Source organism: Hydra vulgaris, chromosome 05 (genome assembly GCF_038396675.1).
Source record: "Hydra vulgaris chromosome 05, alternate assembly HydraT2T_AEP".
Lineage (NCBI taxonomy): Eukaryota > Metazoa > Cnidaria > Hydrozoa > Anthoathecata > Hydridae > Hydra > Hydra vulgaris.
Window position 1 is genome coordinate 21,947,253 of NC_088924.1, and position 22,748 is coordinate 21,970,000.

The window sequence follows — 22,748 nt, forward strand, 5'->3', positions numbered from 1 at the left end:
TCTTTCTTCGTCGTTAATAAATACTCTTTGAGAATCTTGATCGTCTTTGGTAATGTTTGCGCTTTCGTAAACTACTTTTAACAATTCTGCAAGAGAACTTTTATATTGTGATTTTAATTTCGAATGCAACAAACGAATTTTGGTGTTTTTTTTGTTAACGGCAAAAATTTTAATGTTAATACGATCAAAAGTATTTTCGTAAGCAAAACAATGACACAAGTCAATTAAAGTTTGAAATGACATATTTTTAGTTTTTTCTTTTAATTGTTGTAAAATGTCTTTCCATGCTAAAATATTTTGCTCTTCTTGATCTTGAAAAAGAAGTTGAAAAATATTTTCTTCAGAATATAAATCAGTAGCATTTTTTTCCAACACTTTTCTATTCCATTCTTCAATGTCGCTCACATCCCATTGACGAATTAACAAAGAGACGAGAAACGCAGAATAAAAATATAATTCTGGTTCAAACAAAATACTATAATCTAAAAACATTTTCTTTTTTTGTTGATAAGACAGAATAGTATAAGAACTACTTTTTAGTGTTTTTTCCCATTGTGTTATAGAATGAGGTCTATACCATTCGCCAAACCATTCGTCTATTTCTTTCTTATTTTGTTGTTTTTTTTCGTAACATGTTTGCTTCCGTCGTTTTAGTATTTTTTTATTTTTTTCATAATAGGTTTTGTTATGTTTTTTCTTTTTTTCAATTTGTCCATCTGTCATAAGCATTTTTCTTTTAAAACCAGACAATTCAAAATCTCGTAGTTTCATCATGGATCTTTCTGTTAAATTGGATAAAGTTTTAATTTTAATATTACATACTCGTATTATCTTCCATCCGCTATCGTTTTCTAAAACATTAAAAACAGCTCGCACATTGGCATCTTGAATAAAACGTAAATTTGTCGGTCCTTCTAAAGGTTTAATAAAATAAACAGGGGAATTGTAACAACGTTTCATTATTTTACAATAACCATTTTCAATAGATTTGCAACACAAAGTAACAATATTATAACCTAATAAGAAATTTTGAAACAAGTCTGCAAAAAGAATACTGTTTTTCATTTGTGTTTCAAAACCTTCCATTGTTTTTTGTTCAACATGATAAACAATTTCATCGGGACTTTGAGTTTCAGAATAAAGTTCTGATTCTTCTACAATGTCTTCATCTTTATAATCATCTTTAATGTAAAAAAAATGTTCAGTATATATACTATTATTACTAAAGCGAGTTTCCTCAGTTTGATATTCAAATTTCATTTTTTTAATCTAAAAAAAATTACATGTATTTTTTATAAAATTCCAAAACATCACAATCAACAGTAATACTTTTAAATAGTGTTCGTAAATCAAATTTGTTATTAATAATTATAAATATATCGTTAATATTACAAACTCGTGATAAAGAAACATAATAAAGACTGTTAATAAAAGCCTTCGAATTAAATTGAACAACGGCTTTATTCATGGTACTTCCTTGTGTTTATGAACTGTAAAAGAAAATGCTAATTTTAAAGGCAAACCAAATCTTGAGCCTACGACAACATGGGAGCAATCTAAAATTTCTTCTTTGACACATTCAATTTTGACTTCTTTTTTATTCATCATCACCCAAACTGCATTATTTTCTATTAAAATCACGGTGCCAATAGTACCATTACACAAACCTTCTTCCACATTAATATTTCTTACAAGCATAACAATAGCACCTATTTTAAGATAAACAGCTGCTGGAATTTGAAACGCACATGGAATGTTTCGATTTTTAATAACGTCTTTAGCATAAAACCAATACCCTTCTTGTTTGATAGTCTCCATTTTTTGATTGTTATTAACATCCACTTCAATGTTTCTAAAAAATAATCTTGTATATTTAGAGTTTAAATTTTCATCTTTTTCAAAACAACGCGTCATAAAATAATCAATAGTTTGATCTGAAACTTGACCAAAACGTATTTCGTTTAAAGCACCAAAAAATTGTTCATCGTCTTTTTGTCTAAAGCATTGAGTTAAAATCAACACTTCTACCATGTAATGTTGCCATATTTGTGATTTAAAAACAAATTGTCCTGTGACAGGTGGCAACTGAAAAAAATCACCACAAGCAATCACTTGAACACCACCAAATAATTCATCGTAACATTGTCTAATTTCACAAGCTATTAAATGTAATAAATCAAATGTTTGAGCGTTAATCATTGAAATTTCATCAATAATTAAAACATCAGTTTCCAACCACGTTTTTTTAATGTCTGGATGCATATGACGTTTATAATAATCGACACTTTTAACACCAGTTTCTATACCAGCAAAAGCATGTATTGTGACACCATTGATTAAATAAGCTGCTTTTCCAGTACTCGCAGTAATATGTATTGTTTTATAAATTTGTTCACTTTGAGCAATTTGGTTGACAATATAACTTTTTCCACATCCAGCGCCACCAGTAATAAAAAAATTCTTTCCTTCATCAAGCCATTGAAGTGCTTTTTGTTGTTGTAAAGATAACATTTTTTTATTAATTGCTAAAAAAAATTTTTTTTTTTATTTACTGAAAAAAATACATATAAGTATATTTGATAAAAAAGAATAACAAAATTAGTTTAACATTTAAATTGGCTCGTATTTTAAATAAAAAGTCACTATCGTTTTCATCTAACAAAAATTTCAAAGATGCCATTTCTTCGTCAGTTAAAGTTTCTGTCTCCTCATCAGTTACACGATTTTCTTTCAACAAAGAATTCATATTTTTAATTTTCTCCAACATTTTTTTATTTTCATTTATATTATTCATTTAAAAAAAAGAAAAAAATTTGTTTTTATTTTGAATATAAATATATTACAGCATATTTTATGAAAAACATCATATATATAATGTTCTGTTCGACAAGTCTTTCCACCTTGCAATATAAATCATTTGGTTCATCTAACAAAATATTCGCAAGTATCATTTCGTTTGCAGGCAATAGGTTTTGTTTAATTATCATCTCCAACATTTTTTTGTTATGTTTTTCTCTTATTTTATTCATCTTAAAAATAAATTAATATTCAGAATTAAAACATTTTTCACAATATATAAATGAACAATTCTTTCCATCAGAATATCTATTTTCATCACACTCTTCACATTCGTTTAAAAAATGTTTACAATTTTCAATTTCTACACATTTTTTTTTTTACATGATTTAATATATCTTCTTTAGATTTTAATTTAAAAAATTCATAAAAATATTCAAAATTTAAATTCAAATAAACATGATAATGTATTTTAATAAATTGAAAGACCATCAAAATCAATATATGAGGTAATCTTTTCATTTCTTCATTGAAAAATTCATTCCACTTGTAATTCAAATCATTCCATTTACAACGATTACATAAAATTTGTTTTGAAGTAATCGCATGCATTCGAATATCTTCCAAAGTAGCTGGCTGAGCTTGATTGAACTGGTATATTTTTTCCATCAAAAAATCCAAATCATTTTCTGTTAGTTGCATTTTTTTATTATGTAATCTAAAAAATAAAAGAAAAATAAAAGAAAAAACAGTTGATTTATTATAAAATTACAAAATCAAATTCCCATTGACATAACAAATATTTTTTAAATTGACAATCATCACACAAACGTTCCAAAATACAATTACAACTAGCTAAATCACGTATTACATATTTATGAATATGAAAAATTTTGTTTAATAAATTTCTCGTTAAACCGAGTTTGTTAGAAGCTTTTACTATCATATTGTAAAATTCTTTCACCGTATCCACAGAATAATCACAACTCAAACAAAGAAAACGATATTCGTCGTATTCTTGACATTGACATTCGGCCAAAAAATCGATCCTTTTTTTTTGATTTTCATAAATTTCCAAAAGTTGTTCTTTAGTCAAATCCATTTTTTTTGAAGCTTTCAATATAATGTCATCTTGTTCCATTTTTTTTATTATGTAATCTAAAAAAATAAGAATTTTTAAAAAATAGTAACATTAACAAATCCATTGATAAATCAAAAATTTTTTAAAATCACAATCATGACATATTTGTTCTAAATCACAATTACAATTAGCTAAATCACGTATTTCGAATTTATGAATATTAAAAGTGTCGTTTAATAAAACCGTTGATAAACCAAGTTTGTTAGAAGCTTTTACTATTGAAATGTAAAATTCTTTCACTGTATCCACACAATAACTACAACACAAACAAAGAAAATGATATTCGTATTCCTGACATTGACATTCGGCCAAAAATTTAATCTTTTTTTTTTGATTAATATAAATTTCCAAGAGTTGTTCTTTAGTTAAATCCATATTTTTTGAAGCTATATCCACACAAGAATTACAACACAAACAAAGAAATGATGGTTCGTATTCATCACATTGACATTCGGTCAAAATTTTATTTTGTTTTTTATAAACTTCCAAGAGTTGTTTTTTAGATAAATCCATTTTTTTTGAAGCTTTTAATATAATAGAATAGTTACACCACGATATGTCATCTTGTTCCATTTTTTTTATTATGTAATCTAAAAAAATACAAAAAAATGTATATAAAATTCATTACAATTTATCAATCGCATATAAAAAATGTTTGAATATTGTTTCATAATCAATATTTTCTTCTCTCGTTTTCAAAGCTATTTTTTTACAAACTTCACACATATCGTTTAAATGACAATCACAAAAAGCCAAATAATTAAGATTTTTCTTTGTTATTTCTGATAGTTGATTTGAAGACATTATATTATTTTCCATTTTTTATGTAATCTAAAAAAAATACAAAAAATATATAAAAGTTTAAACGAAATTCAATATAAAAAATATGTATACAAAAATTCAATATAAAAAAATTCATTATAAAAATATAATTATTTATTCATATATAAAAAATAGAAAAAAAACTCAATACAAAAATATAATCATTTCATGCTATATTTGAAAAAAAAATAGTTTTTTCATAATTATTATTTTCTGAAAATAATATTTCCATCACAATCTTTTTACATTTCTGACAGATATTATCCGTGTCACAAACGCACGAAGCCAAACTATTAATATCATCTTTACGATAACGAAAAGTCTTTTTCATTAATACTTCTGACAAACCCAATTTTTGTAAAGCCAGCATATTATTATTAGTTTCCATTTTTAATTATGAAATCTATAAAAAATATAAAAATGCGAAGAAAATTTAAAACAAAAAAATTCAATAAAAACCATGTTTGTAATTTTTTTTATAGTCAATCGATTCCAAAATTAAAATATGCCATTTGATCTCTTGACATTTTGCACACATATCATTTGGATCACAAGGACACGAACACAAATACTTAATTTCTTCGTAATATGAAATTTTCTTTTTTATTTCTTCATATTCTGAAAATTTCATTTTTAAGAATACTTCAGCTAATCCTAGTTTTTTCGAAGCCAACTTTATATTGTTTTCCATTTTTTTATTATGAACTTTTTCACACATTTCAAAATCTTTTTCACTTAGTTCTTTTTTAAAATTTTTTTCTTCTGAATATTTGATTTTAGGTTTAATTTTTCTCACTTGTTTTACAAATTCATCAAATTCTTCTTGTGTCATTTCTTCTTGAAACAATTCTTTAAGATGATAATCTTCCAAACAATCTTCTTGAAACAATTCTTTAAGATGATATTCATTTATAGAATTCAAATAAGTTTGTGTTATACAATCTAGAAGAACATTTCTGTAACACAGAAAGTCGTTGTCACGGACAATATCATTGGTAAGACCAAAGCTTCCATCTTTGTTTTTAACAATTTCAAATACACAAACCACATCCATTTTTTTATTATGTAACCTAAAAAAATTATAATAAAAAATTAATTGAATACGATAAAAAATATAAAATTAATTTTAAATTAACATTTAAAATTTCTCAAACAATTTTCTTTGACTTCATTTGTTCGCGTAATGCTTTGTTCATTGCATAAACAATTTTAACTTTTTGTGAATTTCCACTTGTTAGTATATAACGAGATAAGGTTTCAACAGGTGACATTAAACTATTAGTTGGTCGTACTGTTAAATTTGGCATTTTTTATTATGTAATCTAAAGAAAAATACAATAAAAATTATAAAAAATCACAATAAAAATTAACACAATAAAAAATTATCACAATAAAAAATCACAATAAAAATTGATGTAAAAATTTTTTTCGACAATAATTATTACTAATTTACAATAAAAATTATCTAAAAATAATATTATTGATGTAAAATTTTTTTTCGGCATTCATTGCATAAACAAGTTTAGTCTTTTGACATTCTTTGTGATAACACAATTCTATGTATTGACAAATTGTTGGTGTTGTTGCCATAATGCTGTTTGTTGGTCGAACTATTAATTTTACCATTTTTTTTATTATGTAATCTAAAGAGAAAAAAAATTTAATCAAAAAAGGTACTCAAATATTCCATTGTTTTTAAAAATGATCGTTGTAATTCTTCGCGAATACGTATTATTTTTTCAGTCTTATTGTCAAAAAAAAATGATTCATTATTTCTTTGTGAAATTCAGGAACATTTTTTTCAATATAATCAAACATAGCCATATCTCTTTCTTTTTGTTTTTCTTTATCTACTTCTATTTCTCTTATAAGCCATTCAATATTTTTTTGATTTGTCGTAAATACTTTGTACATAGATTGCATATACAGTTGCAAAGTTTTTAATCTGTTTATAAAATCATCTTTCTCAGCATCTTCTCGTATTAATTTATTCAATTTGTCTATTGCTTCGTTTAAAATGTCGTCATGAAAATTTTTAACAAAAAATTGAAAATCTTCACCATATTTAACAAAACATTTTACTATTTTATATTCGTCAGCAATATCTGCATTAAGTTTATCCAACTTTCTGAATTTGTGAGAGATATATTTTCCACTTTTGTAATTTTTTATTAGTTCTAAAAATTCCATTTTTTATTAGTTTACCTAAAAATACAAAGTTTTTAAAGTATAGAAAATACAAAGTATTTTAAAGTAAAATTAAATTAAAGTAAAGTCACTCATTAAAAATATCTATAAAAGTATTCATAAAATAATTTTTAATTGTTTTTTTTAACAATAATCTTTCTTCGTGTTTTGATATATAATGAAATTTTTTCATGTCCACATTTGAATTCATATAAGACAACATAACTTCATCTCTTCTTGCAAATTCTTCCTTTTCTTTTGTTACAATAAATTCGTCTTCTTCAATTGTAGCATTGCAAACGATAATCATAAAATTAACCATCTCCATTAAAAAATGTCGTATATCGAGATATTTTTTTATTAGCTCTTTATTTTTTTTTATAATTTCTGTTATTTTTTCAAACTCTCCCAATATTCCATCTTGATGATCATCAATGGTTAAAAATTCTTTAACAATAACAAAATGAAAATAAAAAACAGGTGATAATTCTTCCAAAAATTTCCACAATTCTCGTTCAGAATGATGTAATTTGTAAAATTTTGTAATCCATTCGATGCGAATTTCGGACCATTTTTCATTATCCATGTTTTTTAATTAGTTAACTAAAAAATAAAAAAAGTATAAAAAAACTATACAAGTAAATGATTAAATTGATACACTAGATTTTGATTACAATTAATATGTTTATTAGTAAAAGTTATTAGTTCAAAAAAAGTGTTTTCAATAAATTCCATTTCTAATAAATAATTTTCTCCAACATATTCGTCATGATCTACTATTATACACATTTTTTTTATATTTTGACATCTTTCATAAATATCTTTAAAAACAATCAAATATAAATTTGATAAATTAGTTTGACGAATAATTTCAATCGAACGATAAAAGTTCGTCTTCATTTCATTCATATTATTAACTACTTCACCAAATGAAATAGCTTGACTGTTTCTTACATACAATGATATCTTTTGTAAACGAGTATATTGTTCAACATCTAATTGTCTAATGTCGTTCCAAGCGTCCAAAAGAAGGAATTTTTTATCTTCTTCCATTTTTTTAATTAGTTAACTAAAAAAAATAAAAAAATTATACAGTGAAAAAAAATTACTTAATTTTACATTTAATATACAAATTATTTTCAATCAAATAATCGTCAATTTCTGCTGTTTTTATAAAATTACAATATCCATATCCAACATTTTCTTGATCTTTGATTGGTCGTTGAAAAGACGCATTATTTTCAGACGAAAAACTTTTTTTTATTTGTTTACCGTTAGGACCACATATTTTAAAAGTAATAACACGATTAATAAAAGGCCATTTTAATACTGCATCATAAGGTGTAGATCGCATCATTATATATAAACCAATTTCTTCTTCTTCATGTTTATCACATTTCATATTGATACTCAATTTCATTAAAAATTTATAATTTTTATAATAAAAAGGAACACTATAATAAGCCTTGCTTTCATCTTTTAACTGCTCTTTAAAATTTTCAAAAATCCATATTTTGGTGCCTTGAACATGATGTTGCATTTCTTCCAACATGGATAAACGAAAATCTAAATTTTTTATTTTGTCAACACATAATCCATTGAAGAAAAAACTCGGATTGTTGGTGTAAATAAATGATTCCATAATTTTTACTAATCTAAAAAAATAAAAAAAAATTTTACAAAAATATAACAAAATATAAGAAAAAAATATTTTTACAAAAAATTATTTTCCAGTGGAACCAAAACCGCCCTTTCTTTCTACATTTTTATTCATTGGTATTGCTACTTGACGAGCAAAACAACCATCTATTTCTATTACATCTTTTATAGCTTTATACATTTTCACAAAACCCATTTGAGCAACAGCATCACCACGTTTAATAACATAATCTTCTTCAGAATGATTCATCAATAGAACTTTAATTTCGCCTTTATAATCAGCATCTATTATGCCTGGAGCATTGAACACTGCAACACCATGTTTGAAAGCAATACCTGATTTTGAATACACATGTCCTGCTAAATTTGAATCTATTTGTTCAATATAGACTCCAGTACTTATTAAAATACGTTGATGTGCTTGAAGTATAACATCCTTTATGCTTCTTAGATCAAAACATGCGCTCTCTTTTGTTTCATAAAAGGACTTTTCTAGATTATCTCTTATTTTAATCATTTAAAAAATTTAAAATAAAACAAAACAAATATTTTTTTTTAAATCTTACTGTCTTGACCAGAAGATGTTGTTGATTTGAACAAGTTTTTTTTCACTCTTTTTATACAAAATAGTAGTCATAACAACATTAAAACAGAATTAAAAGTATAAAGTACAAAGTTTAAAGTTCATCGTACCACATTGAACTTTAGACTCTTGATTAAGGGATTAACATTTTTTTTAAAAACTTGTTTAGTACTTGTTTTTTTAATCTCTCTTTTCAACTGAAACAGTATAAAAAGAGTTCATTTCCATTTCAAAGTTCATTCACAACAAAACGAACAACAAAAAATGGCAGAGTTTGAAACTGTGTACTGCAACGATAACACCTATGTTAAATTTGCAGATTTAGCAGCTTCAACTTTATGGCTTATTGAATTTAAAGAAGAAAAAAACATTAAAGATAAACAATATTCGACTGTTCCTCTCAAACCATTAGCTCAATTTATTTATCATAAAAGAGAATTGGTTTACAAACAAAAAAATGAGGGCTGTGAAATTTTGTTACCATGGAAATATAGAGAAATGTGCGATCTCAACAAAACAAATTATTTGTTTAGATCTGAACTAAAATTAACAAAAGATGACAACACATTTAAAATGTCCAAAGGCGAAGTAACAAATAATGTGGTTTTTAAATTTAATCATAACAAAATGACCAAAAAAGTTTTGCAAAGTTTAATGTCAACTATGGAAGAAGCTCAAAACAAAGCTTTTGTAACAGTGGCTTATCCTAAAACTAAAATCCTAAAAAAGGCTGATTTTAGTAATTTCGATATACGCTTGGCAAAAGAAGAAGATGAGATTCACGTCACAGAATACGCAAGACTAATGGCTATAGAACCGTCTTTTCACAATTTGTTAATTAAAAATGGTGTTTCACGAAATTTGAATCAAAATTTAAAAAGAGCTTGTGTTGAGCTTGCTGATAACGAAACAAAAAAAACTAAACTCGAACCAGAAGTACCAGAAATACCAGAAGACGAAGAATAATTTTTTTTTAACATTTTTGTAATTTTTTTGAATTTAAAAAAAACCTGTTTTAACAATAAAAAAACTTGTTTTTCTGTTCTCTATTTCCTATATAAAGGGTGAAAAAAAGTAAATGCTAGTTCATTTTTGAAAAAGAAAATGACTAGCAAACAACTTGACGAAAATCTCATTAAAGCTGTTCAACTTTTTTATCCAGATAATGAATTACATCCTATGTTGTATGAATTTCACCATTTAAGTAACACCTATGAAGAATGGCAAGACATTATCTTTACGTATTTAAAAAATTTTAACTTGGAATTGAATTTGGAAGAAGAAAAATACAAAGATTTATATTATATTTTTATAATTAAAGACTATGAAAATAAACTTCGTTTATTTGCAAAACCTTTTCGTTGTGATATGAATTTCGAAGAACAATCACCATCATGGCGAACAAGTATGTTTAAAGTGTGTCGCATGATAAACGAAGATTATATAAATATAACCAAAACAACAGTAGAAAAACATCACGAAGAATTAAAAAAACAACTCGAAGACTTTATTAAAATCTATAAACTTTACTTCAAATCAAAAAACTTGGAAATAAAATGCACTTCATGGAAAAGCAAACTTAAACCAACTTTAAAATATTATTTTTTGTTTCCTTATCTATCTAACAAATGGGAGTATGATCAAATGAAGAAAAATTGCAAAATATTAAATCACGTTTATCCAGATTGCATGGAGCAACGACCTTGCTTTTCATTTGAGGATAAAGTTTTTCATAATGGATATTACACCCTATATACACCCGCTCCTATTTATAAATATTTTATATTCGAAAAAGTTCGTATAGAAGAAGATAAAGTATACATTTATAAAGCTTTCGATCGCTGTAATTTTCACGAAAAAAGTTTGATAGAAATGTTTCCTTCAGCTCAATGGTTTTATTTCTTTAAAAGAAATTTTAACATTTCAAAGATTTTATACAGAAAAGAGGACGAAGTTTATAATTATGAAAACGATAAAATAGTATCGAAACAACCTATTCATGCAAACATTCATTACACCAAATATTATATGTCTGCAAAAGAGGGATTATAAACAAGACATTTTTTTTTTATTATTTTTTTTCCATTTCAAAAAGTTGATATACAAATTTGTTTATACGAAATATATTATCAAAACATTCGCAAGTGTCTTTTTTTAATATGTAAATACATTGTATATTTTCTTTTATAAATTTGATAAAACTAAAGAATTCATGATCATAAAATTCTGTGTATTGTTGAACGTCGCCATTTTTTGTAAATCCGTTTACAAAATCTTCCAAATACAAGGAAAACATATATGTTTCGTATCGAGGACAGTGATGCAAACAATTTGTTTTATCTTTAAAATTTGAAAAATGTTCCAAACATTCATTTTCGTTATTGACATAATCAGGTAAGAGAGAAATTTTTGGAAAAAATAACTGATTTAAATCATACGAGACTATTTGTACACCATTTATCGCGTTTAATACATCTTTTTCCATACATCCACCTTTATAAAATACAAAGTTTCGTTCATATTTTGAAAACTTTTCTTTTAAACAATCGATAACAGATGCACAAAATATAATTTCACTTGTATATTTAAAGGTAGGATAATATTCTAATCCGTGTATGTTATTACGACAATAACAAAATACTTTTTTGTATTTATCATCTAATATATTAAAACTAACACACGGAATAACTTGAGTGTGAAAAAACTTCTTATCGCTGATCGATCGTAAACATAACTCTCTTATACAGTTTCTACCCCATTTGTGAATCTCTTTATTGGTAACAAATTCAAAATCTAACAACCACATCTAGAAAAAAAATGCTTTTTTTATTAAAAAACAAACGTATTCTTTTAATAAAATGAATAAAAAAGTATAAAAAATCAAATTTTATAAAAATATTTTTTAACATTTTTTAATTTAAAAAATGAATCGCGTTGATAGCATCATTAAAAAAATTCACAACAATTGCGCAGTGTGCGCGCTAGATGAAGTATCTAAAAGATATAAACATTATGCACACGAATCTGGAAATTCTTCACCTTCATCTGATCGCGTAGAAGAAGAACATTTTACAGATAAAAATTCATTTGAATTTTTACAAAATGTACTCAATTCTAAAAGGATAACATTAAATTCTTACAATATTGCTAAATGTTTTAAAAACAGCGAATTTAATAATTTACTCGAAAATCCTCAACTTTGTTCTATTCATCTTAATTGGTTTGACAATTTGAAAGAAACATACGGTGATAATTATGTAATAGAACTCTATAAATCCAAGCTCACTCTTTTGCTGTTAGAAAGAAAAATCGAACCGACTATGGTTCTAACAGAAAACGATCAAACTGACGGTTTTGTGGATACGTTTACTTCAAAAGTAATACCTACCGTCTTTTCTTTGATAGAAAAACTAGATGGTGGTTTAAAAAAGAAATCTGTTAAAAGAAACATTGAAGGAATTATAAAGGAAGGAACCAGCGATAAAAAAACTTTATTTGTAAATATATTACACGCTATTGTAACACTATTTATTGCGAGTTTTTTTAATTTAGAAAAAGAAGAATAAAAAAATGGCTACTGATGAATCTTTGTCTCGTTTTTTTAAAAATTCAGAATTTAAAAATTATTTTATAGGAGTCTATGCTTTTGACGAACTAAGTCAAACAAAAACACATATTCATATTATTCAACAAATGAAAAAAAATGGCTCCTTTATCGTTTACAACAATGAAACTTCGAAAGAAGCAGGTCAACATTGGAGAGTATTAATGAAAATAGACAAGGGTCATTTCTTTTGTTTTGATAGTTTAGGTGAAGAAAGTGTATTACAACAAATTCCAAATCATTTAAGATTTAATAAAAATTTGTTTGAAGCTGTAGAAGAAGTCAATAGTAATATACAAATCAACACGATTAACATTAACTACAACGAAATTGAAATTAATTCTTATATACGACAAACCAATCATTTTCCTACAGAATGGACTGCAGAAAATCGTGAATTTTATTGGTTTACCAAATTTATTTTAAAATATAGCGAAATCACAGGCAATCAAAATGTATTTTTTTCATACAATAAATTTCCTTTTCAATGGAATGATAGTAGTTTATGTGGAGCATTTGCCGCTTATTTTGTAGCTCTAGTTTTTCGCAGCGAAAATGTATTATATACAGATCAAATATATTTACCTTCGTTGTGCAGACTGATAAACCATTTTTTTTATGAGGTAACAACGCTTCATGCCTCTTCACTAATTCAGATAAATCTGTATTCATTTTTTCAATTTATTAAACACGAACTTTTTCCTCACCTTGATAACACTGCTAAACAACTGTTTGAAAAAGACATGCAGTTGCATTTTTATATGAAAAAACAGGAAAATCTAGAACGTGATCTATTGTCTATGAAAACAAAACAAATTCCTTTGCATTATGATATTTATGAAAAACAAATATTGGCTCAAAATGTCCTTAAAAGATTTTTAAAAGATGCAGGATTCTTAAGAACAAATTATGAAGCTACGTGGGATAAATTATCCCTATTGGATATTCAAGCCATTCCATCTGTGATGAATGAAGAAAATATTTATTACATGATTCAAAATGAAATGGATAGAATATATGCAAACAATTATACACGATTAAAGACTGCCAATCAATTTTTAGATGTACCTATCAATGATGTCATGACTAAAAGAGAAATAAAAAGGCAGATTGCTCTGAATATAATATAAACACAATCATGAAGAGATCAACATACACACTAATAGAAGAAATTGTAGAAAAAAATGCAGTACTTGTAATGGTTATGGAGAACTTTATTTTCTTGTCTTTAGAGAAAAGAAAAATATAGATTTATTAAAAAATTACACTATTCACGTATTAAATAACGAAATATGGATAATTAACAGCATTACGAAAAAAGCAAACAAAATACATCTTCACAAGACGCAGTGTTTAACTTGCAATGGGAAAAAAACGTTAACCATCAAACGAAACAAAAAAAAAAAAGAGAAGAAGAAAAAACAAACAATTTTTTATTTGTACATGTTTATTCTTTAAATGAAATAATATAATATTTTCTTTACAACTGTTTTTTAATATACTTCAAACACTTTATCCGGAGGCATATAAGGGTTGACAGGTTTTGTAACAACAGGAACAGGACTCGTTTTTGTTTTTTTTTTGCCTTTCCACGCTTTTTTTATACTGTATAACAGTGAACCCACTTGCAATGCGTTGGTTACATTTTTAGGCGTGATAAAATCGGCTAATCCTCTTCCTCTTCTGCGTATTCTCTTTCTATGACTTTTACGTTTTTTTGATCTAAAATTTCGTCTTTTTTGCTTAAAAGCCATTTTTGTTGACAATGCTCAACATAAACTAAAAAATGTTTCAAAGGAACTTTAAAGGTTTCAAAAGGAACTTCTTCATATATAAACTCAATAATAAGTTCATCATTGAAACGTGTTACTTTAATAATTATTCCCCGTTTGTAATGATGCGTCAATGAAAAATCACCCTTAGCTTTACTATTTGTTTTAAACAGTGAAATATAAAAATCTTGTAATTTTGAAAACGGACAATAACTCTCTAAATAATCGATAAAATGTTTCATTCTTTTATGTCTGCTTCTTCGAGTAACCAAATATTAAATGTCTCTTTAATAACATCGACAAAGTCTTCATATAGCATTTCAAATTCGTGTTTGTTTACATCAAAAGTAAAATCAATATGGGCTTTATTATTAACACGAGTTACTTTGATTTGTTTACTTCCATCCAGACGAAAAAATAATTTAAAATTACCCTGCACTTGTTTTAAACTATCATCCGTTGTAAAAGATGAAGTTTCTAAATTATTAATCGTTTTATAAAATTCGTTTAAACAAGTTTTAAACTCCATTTTTTTTGTTTATTTCAAATAAATTTTTTTTCTTCAAATGAAATTATTTATTTCAAAAAAACTGAATTTATAGTACTTTTTTTAATAAAAACCGAAAAAAACACTATTAAATATTTTTTTTATCAATATATTTTTGGTATTTTATTACCAATATAAAAAACTCCCTCGTTAATATGAGAAAAACAATATAATTTATTTATAATGTCAAAATCTAATATAAATCCTCCCCAAAAAGTAGATATTTTCAAGTGTCCATTTTCTTTATTACCACTAATAATTTCCACAACACCATTTTCGTATTCATACGTAAGGATATAATCTCCAAACGCGCTCGTATCCGTTCTTAAATTTTTGAGCTTTTGACTTTGTTTTTCTTTATCTTTTAATAACCAAAGACAATCTTCTATATTTTCTCGAACATATTGACGAAATTTTTTTACAAAACATCGTTTGCAATACTTTTTATGTGCGATTTTCTTCTTGTGTGTTTGCATATTTTTGAATTCATTTTTGTAAGTAAACGTTTTACAAAGTTGAGCTTTTTTATACATGTTTTTAATCCGATTAAACTATAGTTTTAAACAAATCACCAATTAAAGGAATACCTCCTAATAGGTTACCAAGGATACCTTTACCACGTTTTCTAAGTATACGTTTTCGTCCTTTACCAACTAAAGAATGATGAGGTCTAGGATGAGCTCTCGAATTTCGATGAACAAAAATATATCTTTTAGCATTTGTATGACCTCTATGTCTTCTATGTCTCATTTTTTTTTAAAAATATTTCTGTGTTTATTGCGATCTACTTTTGTTAAAACAAAACGATATATCGGTTTTCCGACTCGATTCATTTCACGATTTGATTTATTATTTATATACTTGCTTTTTGTTTTTCGATAACACATCAGTGCTTTTCTACAATATTGACGCTTTATTTTTTTCAAGTTTTTCTTAACTCTTCTGCGTCTTAGAGTTCTTAGTTCTGTATTATTAGGATCAGTTAACTCGTTTTCATCAAAAGAGGTCCTATCAAAAAATTCAAAAAAAGCATCCCTATGATGAGGCCATTTTCCATCTACTGTATATTTAGGTAATTTAGATGTATATTTAGGTCTCAAATTGCTTTTATTTGAAGGTGTTGAAAATAAATTTCGTCTTACAATCATACGGGAAAAATCAACATCATCTGCAGCCATTTTTGACTTTAACTTTTTTTTTTTTGACTTTACCTTTTTTTTTGACTTTAACTTTTTTTTTGACTTGTATTTTTTTTATATCTTTTTTTTACAAGATAAAAAAACATAGTATCACCCTGACACAACCTGACTTATTCTATCTTTACTTTATCTTAGTAGGCCTACTTACTTATGTTTTTTCTTACACTCTTTATATTTTATACGGCCGTATTTTTTTCTTACTTACTTACTTAGTCCTTACTTATCTTACTTAATCCTGCCTTAGCCCTTAGCCTGCTTACTCACACACTCGTGCGCTCACTCCACATACACTACCAAGTCAACTTTCGTCGGCTTGATATTTTTAACATATAACTAACTAGACATACATTACCAAGTCTACTTTCGTCGGCTTGATATTTTTAACATATAACTATCTAGACATACATTACCAAGTCTACTTTCGTCGGCTTGATATTTTTAACATATAACTATCTAAACATACATTACCAAGTCTACTTTCGTCGGCTTGATATTTTTAACATATAACTAACTAAACTTTCTACTACTTTTACCGAGAATCGAACCCTCAACGGTCTAATGTCATGGCGTTAGAAACATAGTGCGGCGAGCGAATGCACTATGCTACGTCGACGTGATGGTTCATGGAGTTTTGAATTCATTTAACATGTTATTTTAACACTTTACGCAGAGTTTTTTTTTCGCAGTGTTTTTAAAAAGTTGTTTACTCCGTATTTTAATCTTTTTAATCTTGTTCATAAAAGCACTATTAAAAGTTTCTAATTTTAACTAGCATGACACAGCATTTTCTTTTCATTGCATAAAGTTACATCACTTTAGCTATTATTTCGCGTTAATCTGTAGAGATTAAATTTTATACATAAAAAGCGTGTTTTTTGTTAACAAAATCAAAAAAATGATGAGCCAGATGGTAATAGTCATCGAAGACGAGCCAGAATATGAATTTACAGATTTGAATATTTTCAACGGCAACCCCGATGAAATCGATTTTGTGCTCAAAACCCCAGACGAAAAAAAAACAAAAGAAACAAACCCAGACGAAACATTAGATTTCACAGAAGAACCACTAAGAACCGTTAACAAGAGTATAAAAAAAGTAAGCCATTTTTAAACACTTTTTTATATTAAACATGTTTTTTTTTTTTTAACAAACATTTTTTTGTTTTTTAGAAAAAAAAAAAAAAGCCGATCAAACAAAAGAAGTGATTTAAAAAAAACTATAAAAAGACTATTTTTTTCACCTACTATTTATTCTTATCAATAATTTTTTTGTATATAAATTTTCTTTTTGTAAATATATTATTTTTGTCTATTTTTTCGTCGTATGTTTGCTTCTTTTAATTGATGTTTAATATCGACATAAGATTCTCTAGTATGAACCCAGCGTTTTATTCTTTTACCAACTCTTCCAAGATTACGATTTGTTTTATTATCTTTATATCTGTTATTTGTTCTTCGTAAACACGATAATATTCTTTTACAATTGCTCGGTAAATACTGATTTTCAGTCTGTGTTGATGTTGAACTTTGTTTTGTACTTGTTTGTGTTTGAACTGCTTTTTTTGTTCTAGGAACTGTTGTTTTTGTACGTGCCATATTGACAGTGTTTAATGATCTAGGAGTATACCTTGTTTTAGGCATTTTTATAAAAATGATATTTTTTTATATTTATAACTATTTTATTTATTACAAAAAAAAATTAACATGTTATTTTTATATAAAAACAACTATTTTTTAGTAAAAAAAAATAATCATCAATAATCTTTTATCAATTTCTTTTTCATCAATTTTTTAGTAAAAAAAAATAATCATCAAAATAATCATCAATAAAATAAAATATGAAGTCTTTCACGATGGGTTTTTTAAAAACCACTATATTATTCAAAATGGAAAAAAAACACCATTTCAACACGTACAACCACACTCACCTGCATTAGGTAATTTTTTATATTATTTTTTATAAAAATAATCAATTCTTTTTTTATAAAAAAACTTTTTTTTATTATAGATAAAAATATGGAAAGACTCACACTATTCATAGAGCGCGTGCGAGAACGGCATGAAATATCAAGAGAAGTCGGACCATCACACTGGGACTACTCTCCTCGTAAGTCGAACTTGATCTTTTTTTATTTATAATTATAAATCATTTTTTTAAATATTCTTTTTTTCTTTTTTTAGAAAGTCCAGAACCAGAATACCAAGAGAGTGATATTTTATAAAATTTATTAATATTTTTTTTGTATTTTATATGTATTGTATTGTGTCATAAGACGAACTGTTGTATTAAAATTAGATTTTTTTTGTATATTTTTTTAGAAAAAATTTTTGTTATATTTATTGTTTTTGTTATATTTATTGTTATTTATATTAACTTTTTTTTAATGGAATAAAAAATGTTTAAACAAATTAATAAAAAATAAAATAAATTTTTTTCGATAAAAAAAGTTTTTTTGTATATTTTTTGTAGTCTTTTTTTATTATATTATTTTTTGTTTGTATTTTTTAAAAAAATTTTATATTAACTTTTTTTAATAGAAAAAAATGTTTAATCAAGTTATTATGGATTTAACGAGAGAAATAAATCACCAATGGAAACCTTTGTCAATCTAACTAGGTTATAAAAGAGAGCATATTAAGTCCATCGACGATAATTATATTAAAAACTCAGATAAAATGAGAAAAATTTTAATTCTTTACATAAAGAAAGACCATAAAAGAGCGATCAAACATTTATACTCGATTTTATCACACTGGCAAAAAAACAATAATAATCAAGAACTTATTTTTAAATTAGAACGTTGTAAATTAATTATTTTGAATTATTTATATTAAATTTTTTATATTTTTTTACCATTTTGTATAAACTTTTTTTAATAATTTTTTATATTTTTTTAGCAAATAAAATAATGAATTATACACAATTAAAACTAAAAATAACAGCACAATTGCAACCATGGCAAATGGCAGAACGATGGCAAACTTTAGCAGCTTATCTTGGTTATGAAAAGCGTGAAATAGAATGTATACAACATGATTACCCCAACAGTAATGAAAGAATGATGAGACTTTTAAACTTAATTTATCAAAGAAAAGGTACCGAACTCGAAGCAGCTCGCGCTATATATGAAGCTTTATGGGATTGGTCTATCGATGTTTTAACATATGAAATTAATAATACACTTTTAGATCATATAAAAAAGACTATGGAAATTGTAAAAATTTTTATAATGCAATAATTTTTATTTTTTTAAGTGTTTTTGTAATTTTTTTATTTTTTAGCAACCTAATATATTAAAATAATGAAACAATATATTGAAAATCGATATAACAAAAACTGTGGATGGTAAGCCTATACACTTTTTTTCTTTTTTATACATTTTTATATTTTTTATACATTTTTATTTTTTTCTCTTTGTTATGGAGAAAATATCAATGAAGAAACTATATGTTATCACGACTTGATATTAACAAAAGAAGAAGAACAAGATTTGGAACAAATTATGGAAATGGAAGAATTAACAGAGGAAGATTATGAAAAATATTTAGAACAGTTAATACAAGAAATGGAAGAAGAAGAATCAGATTACATTGAAGAACTAAAATTACAAATGTTAGAAGAAGAAATGGAAAAGGAAGTGGAAGAAACAGAAAAAGAAATTCACGAAATCTTTGAAGAAATGGATTGGGAGCACTATATTTTAGACGTTATTAATAAAATGGACAATTTACCAGAGCTTTATTTATAATTTTTTTTATTTGTAAATATATCTTTTATTTGTAAATAATAACATTCATCACTTTTTAAATAATAAACTCGACAATAAGAACACATGGTTTTGAAGCCATCATATTGCAACATAAGACGAACAGTTGTGATAAAATAAGATCACTTTATTTTGTAATTTTTTCTTTTTTTAGTCAACTAAAAAATGAATAATAATGACGATTTTGAAGATATGTTTGATGGGTTTGGTGATATTTTAAACGAAGTAGAAAATTTTGAAGATATGTTTGATGGGTTTGGTGATAATTTAAACGAAGTAGAAAATATAACTTTTAACAATATGTTCGAAGAACAAGAAACAAACATTAAAACGAACATTGAAACGGACTTTATTTATATTTTTATTCTTGTATTTTTTTATTTATTAATTTATTTATTTATTTCATTTATTTTATAGTATTATTTTATATAAATGTTGTTTTTTTTCAGCAACTAATAAAAAAATGTCAGCCAACATATATCCTTGCTGTTTTTGCGATAAAGAATTTAGTTCAAAAGATCTTTTACATCATCAAACAGAATGTTCTACAGAGCAATACTCACACCATTGTTTTACATGTAAAAAAAAGGTACAAGATTTGTTAAACCATGAATGCAATTACGAATTTCTAGACATAGAAAAATTATGCTCTTTTTGTAGTATCAAAGTCGATGAACAAGTTTATTATGAACACTCTGTCGTCTGCTTTCTAGATTATAAAGAACAACAAAATCGTTATTGGAATCAAATCATTCAAGAAGAAAAGAAAAATGTAAATTATTTGAATCTTTCTATTAATCAAATCATGAATAGAATGAAGAGTCTTCAAGAAATTTCAACTAAACAATTAGTCGACTCTAAAGAAAAAGACCAAGAAATTAAAAAACTAAAAGAAGAAAACGACAAAGTTCATCAAACCCTAACAGAAACAAACAAAGAAATGGCAGAATTAAAAAGTCTCTTTTTCGACAACATGATGGTTTTAGCAAATCAACAAGATACAAATCAACTGAAACAAGAAATAACAAAACTTTATCATATTACAGAAGAAAATAGCACAGAATTTTTAGCATTAAAAAAATCCATTCAACAACCTAAAGAAGTAAAAGTGATACAACACATTTTTAAAAACACACAAATTATCAAACTCGATCAAATGAATCTCAGACTATTATCAGATGAACCATTTTATACAAAACCCGTGTACACAACAGAAGGTTATCGTTTTCGTATAAAAGTTTATACTCGAAGTACTGACATCAACAAACTAGCCATTTACTTTCAACTCTTACAAGGTGACCTAGACGATGCTTTACAATGGCCTTTTACCAAAAAAATCATTTGTGCCTTAAAAAATAAAGATAAATTTTTTGCTCACACTATTACGAGTAATAATTATCTTCAAAGTTCAGACACTAGTTCTTTTGATAAACCTAACGAAGAATATAATGTAGCTGTTGGTTTTCATAATTTTATTTCTCACGAAGAACTAAAACAATTTATTATTAACAATAATTTATTTATCACGATTACTATTGAATAATATATTTTATGTAAAAAATGTATTTGTTCTATCATTGCTATTTTTTTATATGTTTTTTTTGTACTTTATCTAACAATATTAAACCATTATTATTTTTTTTAGATTAACTAATAAAAAAATGAATGCGATGGAAATTTTTAGACAAATAACTGATGAACTCACGTTCGAAAACGTTAGAAGTATTAGATTTATGTTAATAATTCCACATGGTATCAAACAAAAATTAAAAAACGCATACGATCTTGTAGAGTATATCAAAGATAATACCATAGAAGATTATAATGGAAATATTCATGAAAGCTTAGAAAGTAAATTGGAATTTTTACTCAACATGTGCAAAGTAATTCATCGAAATGATATTTTTAACAAATACAAAAATAAAATACCACGACTTCCTACTTATGAAGAAAGCGTTGTTAAAAATCTACCACCTGTATATTCACCACCAAACGCAGTATATCCAAGTGCAGTTGTAGAAGCTAAACAAGAAGAACTAATTTATTTTTATAATCCTATACCAGAACCAGCTGAAGCACCTGAATGTTCACAAGAACCAGAATTCATTTAAATTTTTTTAATTTTTTTATTGTATTAACTCAATTTGTAAACTTTTTTTTTTAGTCAACTAATTAAAAAAATGGGAAGCAACTGGGGTAATATTGGAAGAATACTTCATAAAGAAGAAGCTACACTTCGCCACTTTTTACAAAGACTTCATAAACAAATGGGAATAGAAAAAAAATTTATAGAAATAGAGAAAGAAACCAGAAAAGCTAGTCGATATTTAGAAAACATTTATTCTTACATTAAAAACTTTGAATATCATACACTCATTTGGTTTAGCTCAGAAGAACGACATTATTCTTATTATCTTTTAGACTTTGATGATTTAACATTGGATTGCTCGAACAAATTTACCCATGAAAATCAATCTCAACTTACCTTGAAAGATTTATGTAAAAGAACTTTGGCATATCATCGAATTCGTTTAGAATTTAAACACTTGCAAAAGAAAATTGTTTCTTTATTTAATAAAACCAAACTATCACTTAGCAAATGGAAAAATAAAGATAATATTAGTTTGTTTTTTTACAATTTTCATTCTTTTGTTGATTTTGAATTTGATTC

General features: G+C 25.5%; 3 protein-coding genes across 3 annotated transcripts; 1 reads left to right on the forward strand and 2 right to left on the reverse strand.

The window, feature by feature from the left end:
• Window positions 1–8,051: 8,051 nt before the first annotated feature.
• LOC136080251 (TNF receptor-associated factor 1-like) lies at window positions 8,052–8,588 on the reverse strand. The gene has a single exon (XM_065796866.1). The coding sequence runs from the start codon at window positions 8,586–8,588 to the stop codon at window positions 8,052–8,054; it is 537 nt and encodes a 178-aa protein (XP_065652938.1).
• Window positions 8,589–8,596: 8 nt separating this feature from the next.
• On the reverse strand, window positions 8,597–9,122 carry LOC136080252 (deoxyuridine 5'-triphosphate nucleotidohydrolase-like). Its single transcript, XM_065796867.1, has 2 exons — window positions 8,693–9,122; window positions 8,597–8,601 (listed from the first exon to the last, which is right to left on the reverse strand). The coding sequence occupies exons 1-2, from the start codon at window positions 9,120–9,122 to the stop codon at window positions 8,597–8,599; spliced, it is 435 nt and encodes a 144-aa protein (XP_065652939.1).
• An 11,120-nt stretch (window positions 9,123–20,242) lies between these two features.
• Window positions 20,243–21,620, forward strand: LOC136080253 (TNF receptor-associated factor 5-like). The gene is made up of 2 exons (XM_065796868.1): window positions 20,243–20,336; window positions 20,527–21,620. The coding sequence occupies exons 1-2, from the start codon at window positions 20,243–20,245 to the stop codon at window positions 21,618–21,620; spliced, it is 1,188 nt and encodes a 395-aa protein (XP_065652940.1).
• The last annotated feature ends 1,128 nt before the right edge of the window (window positions 21,621–22,748 follow it).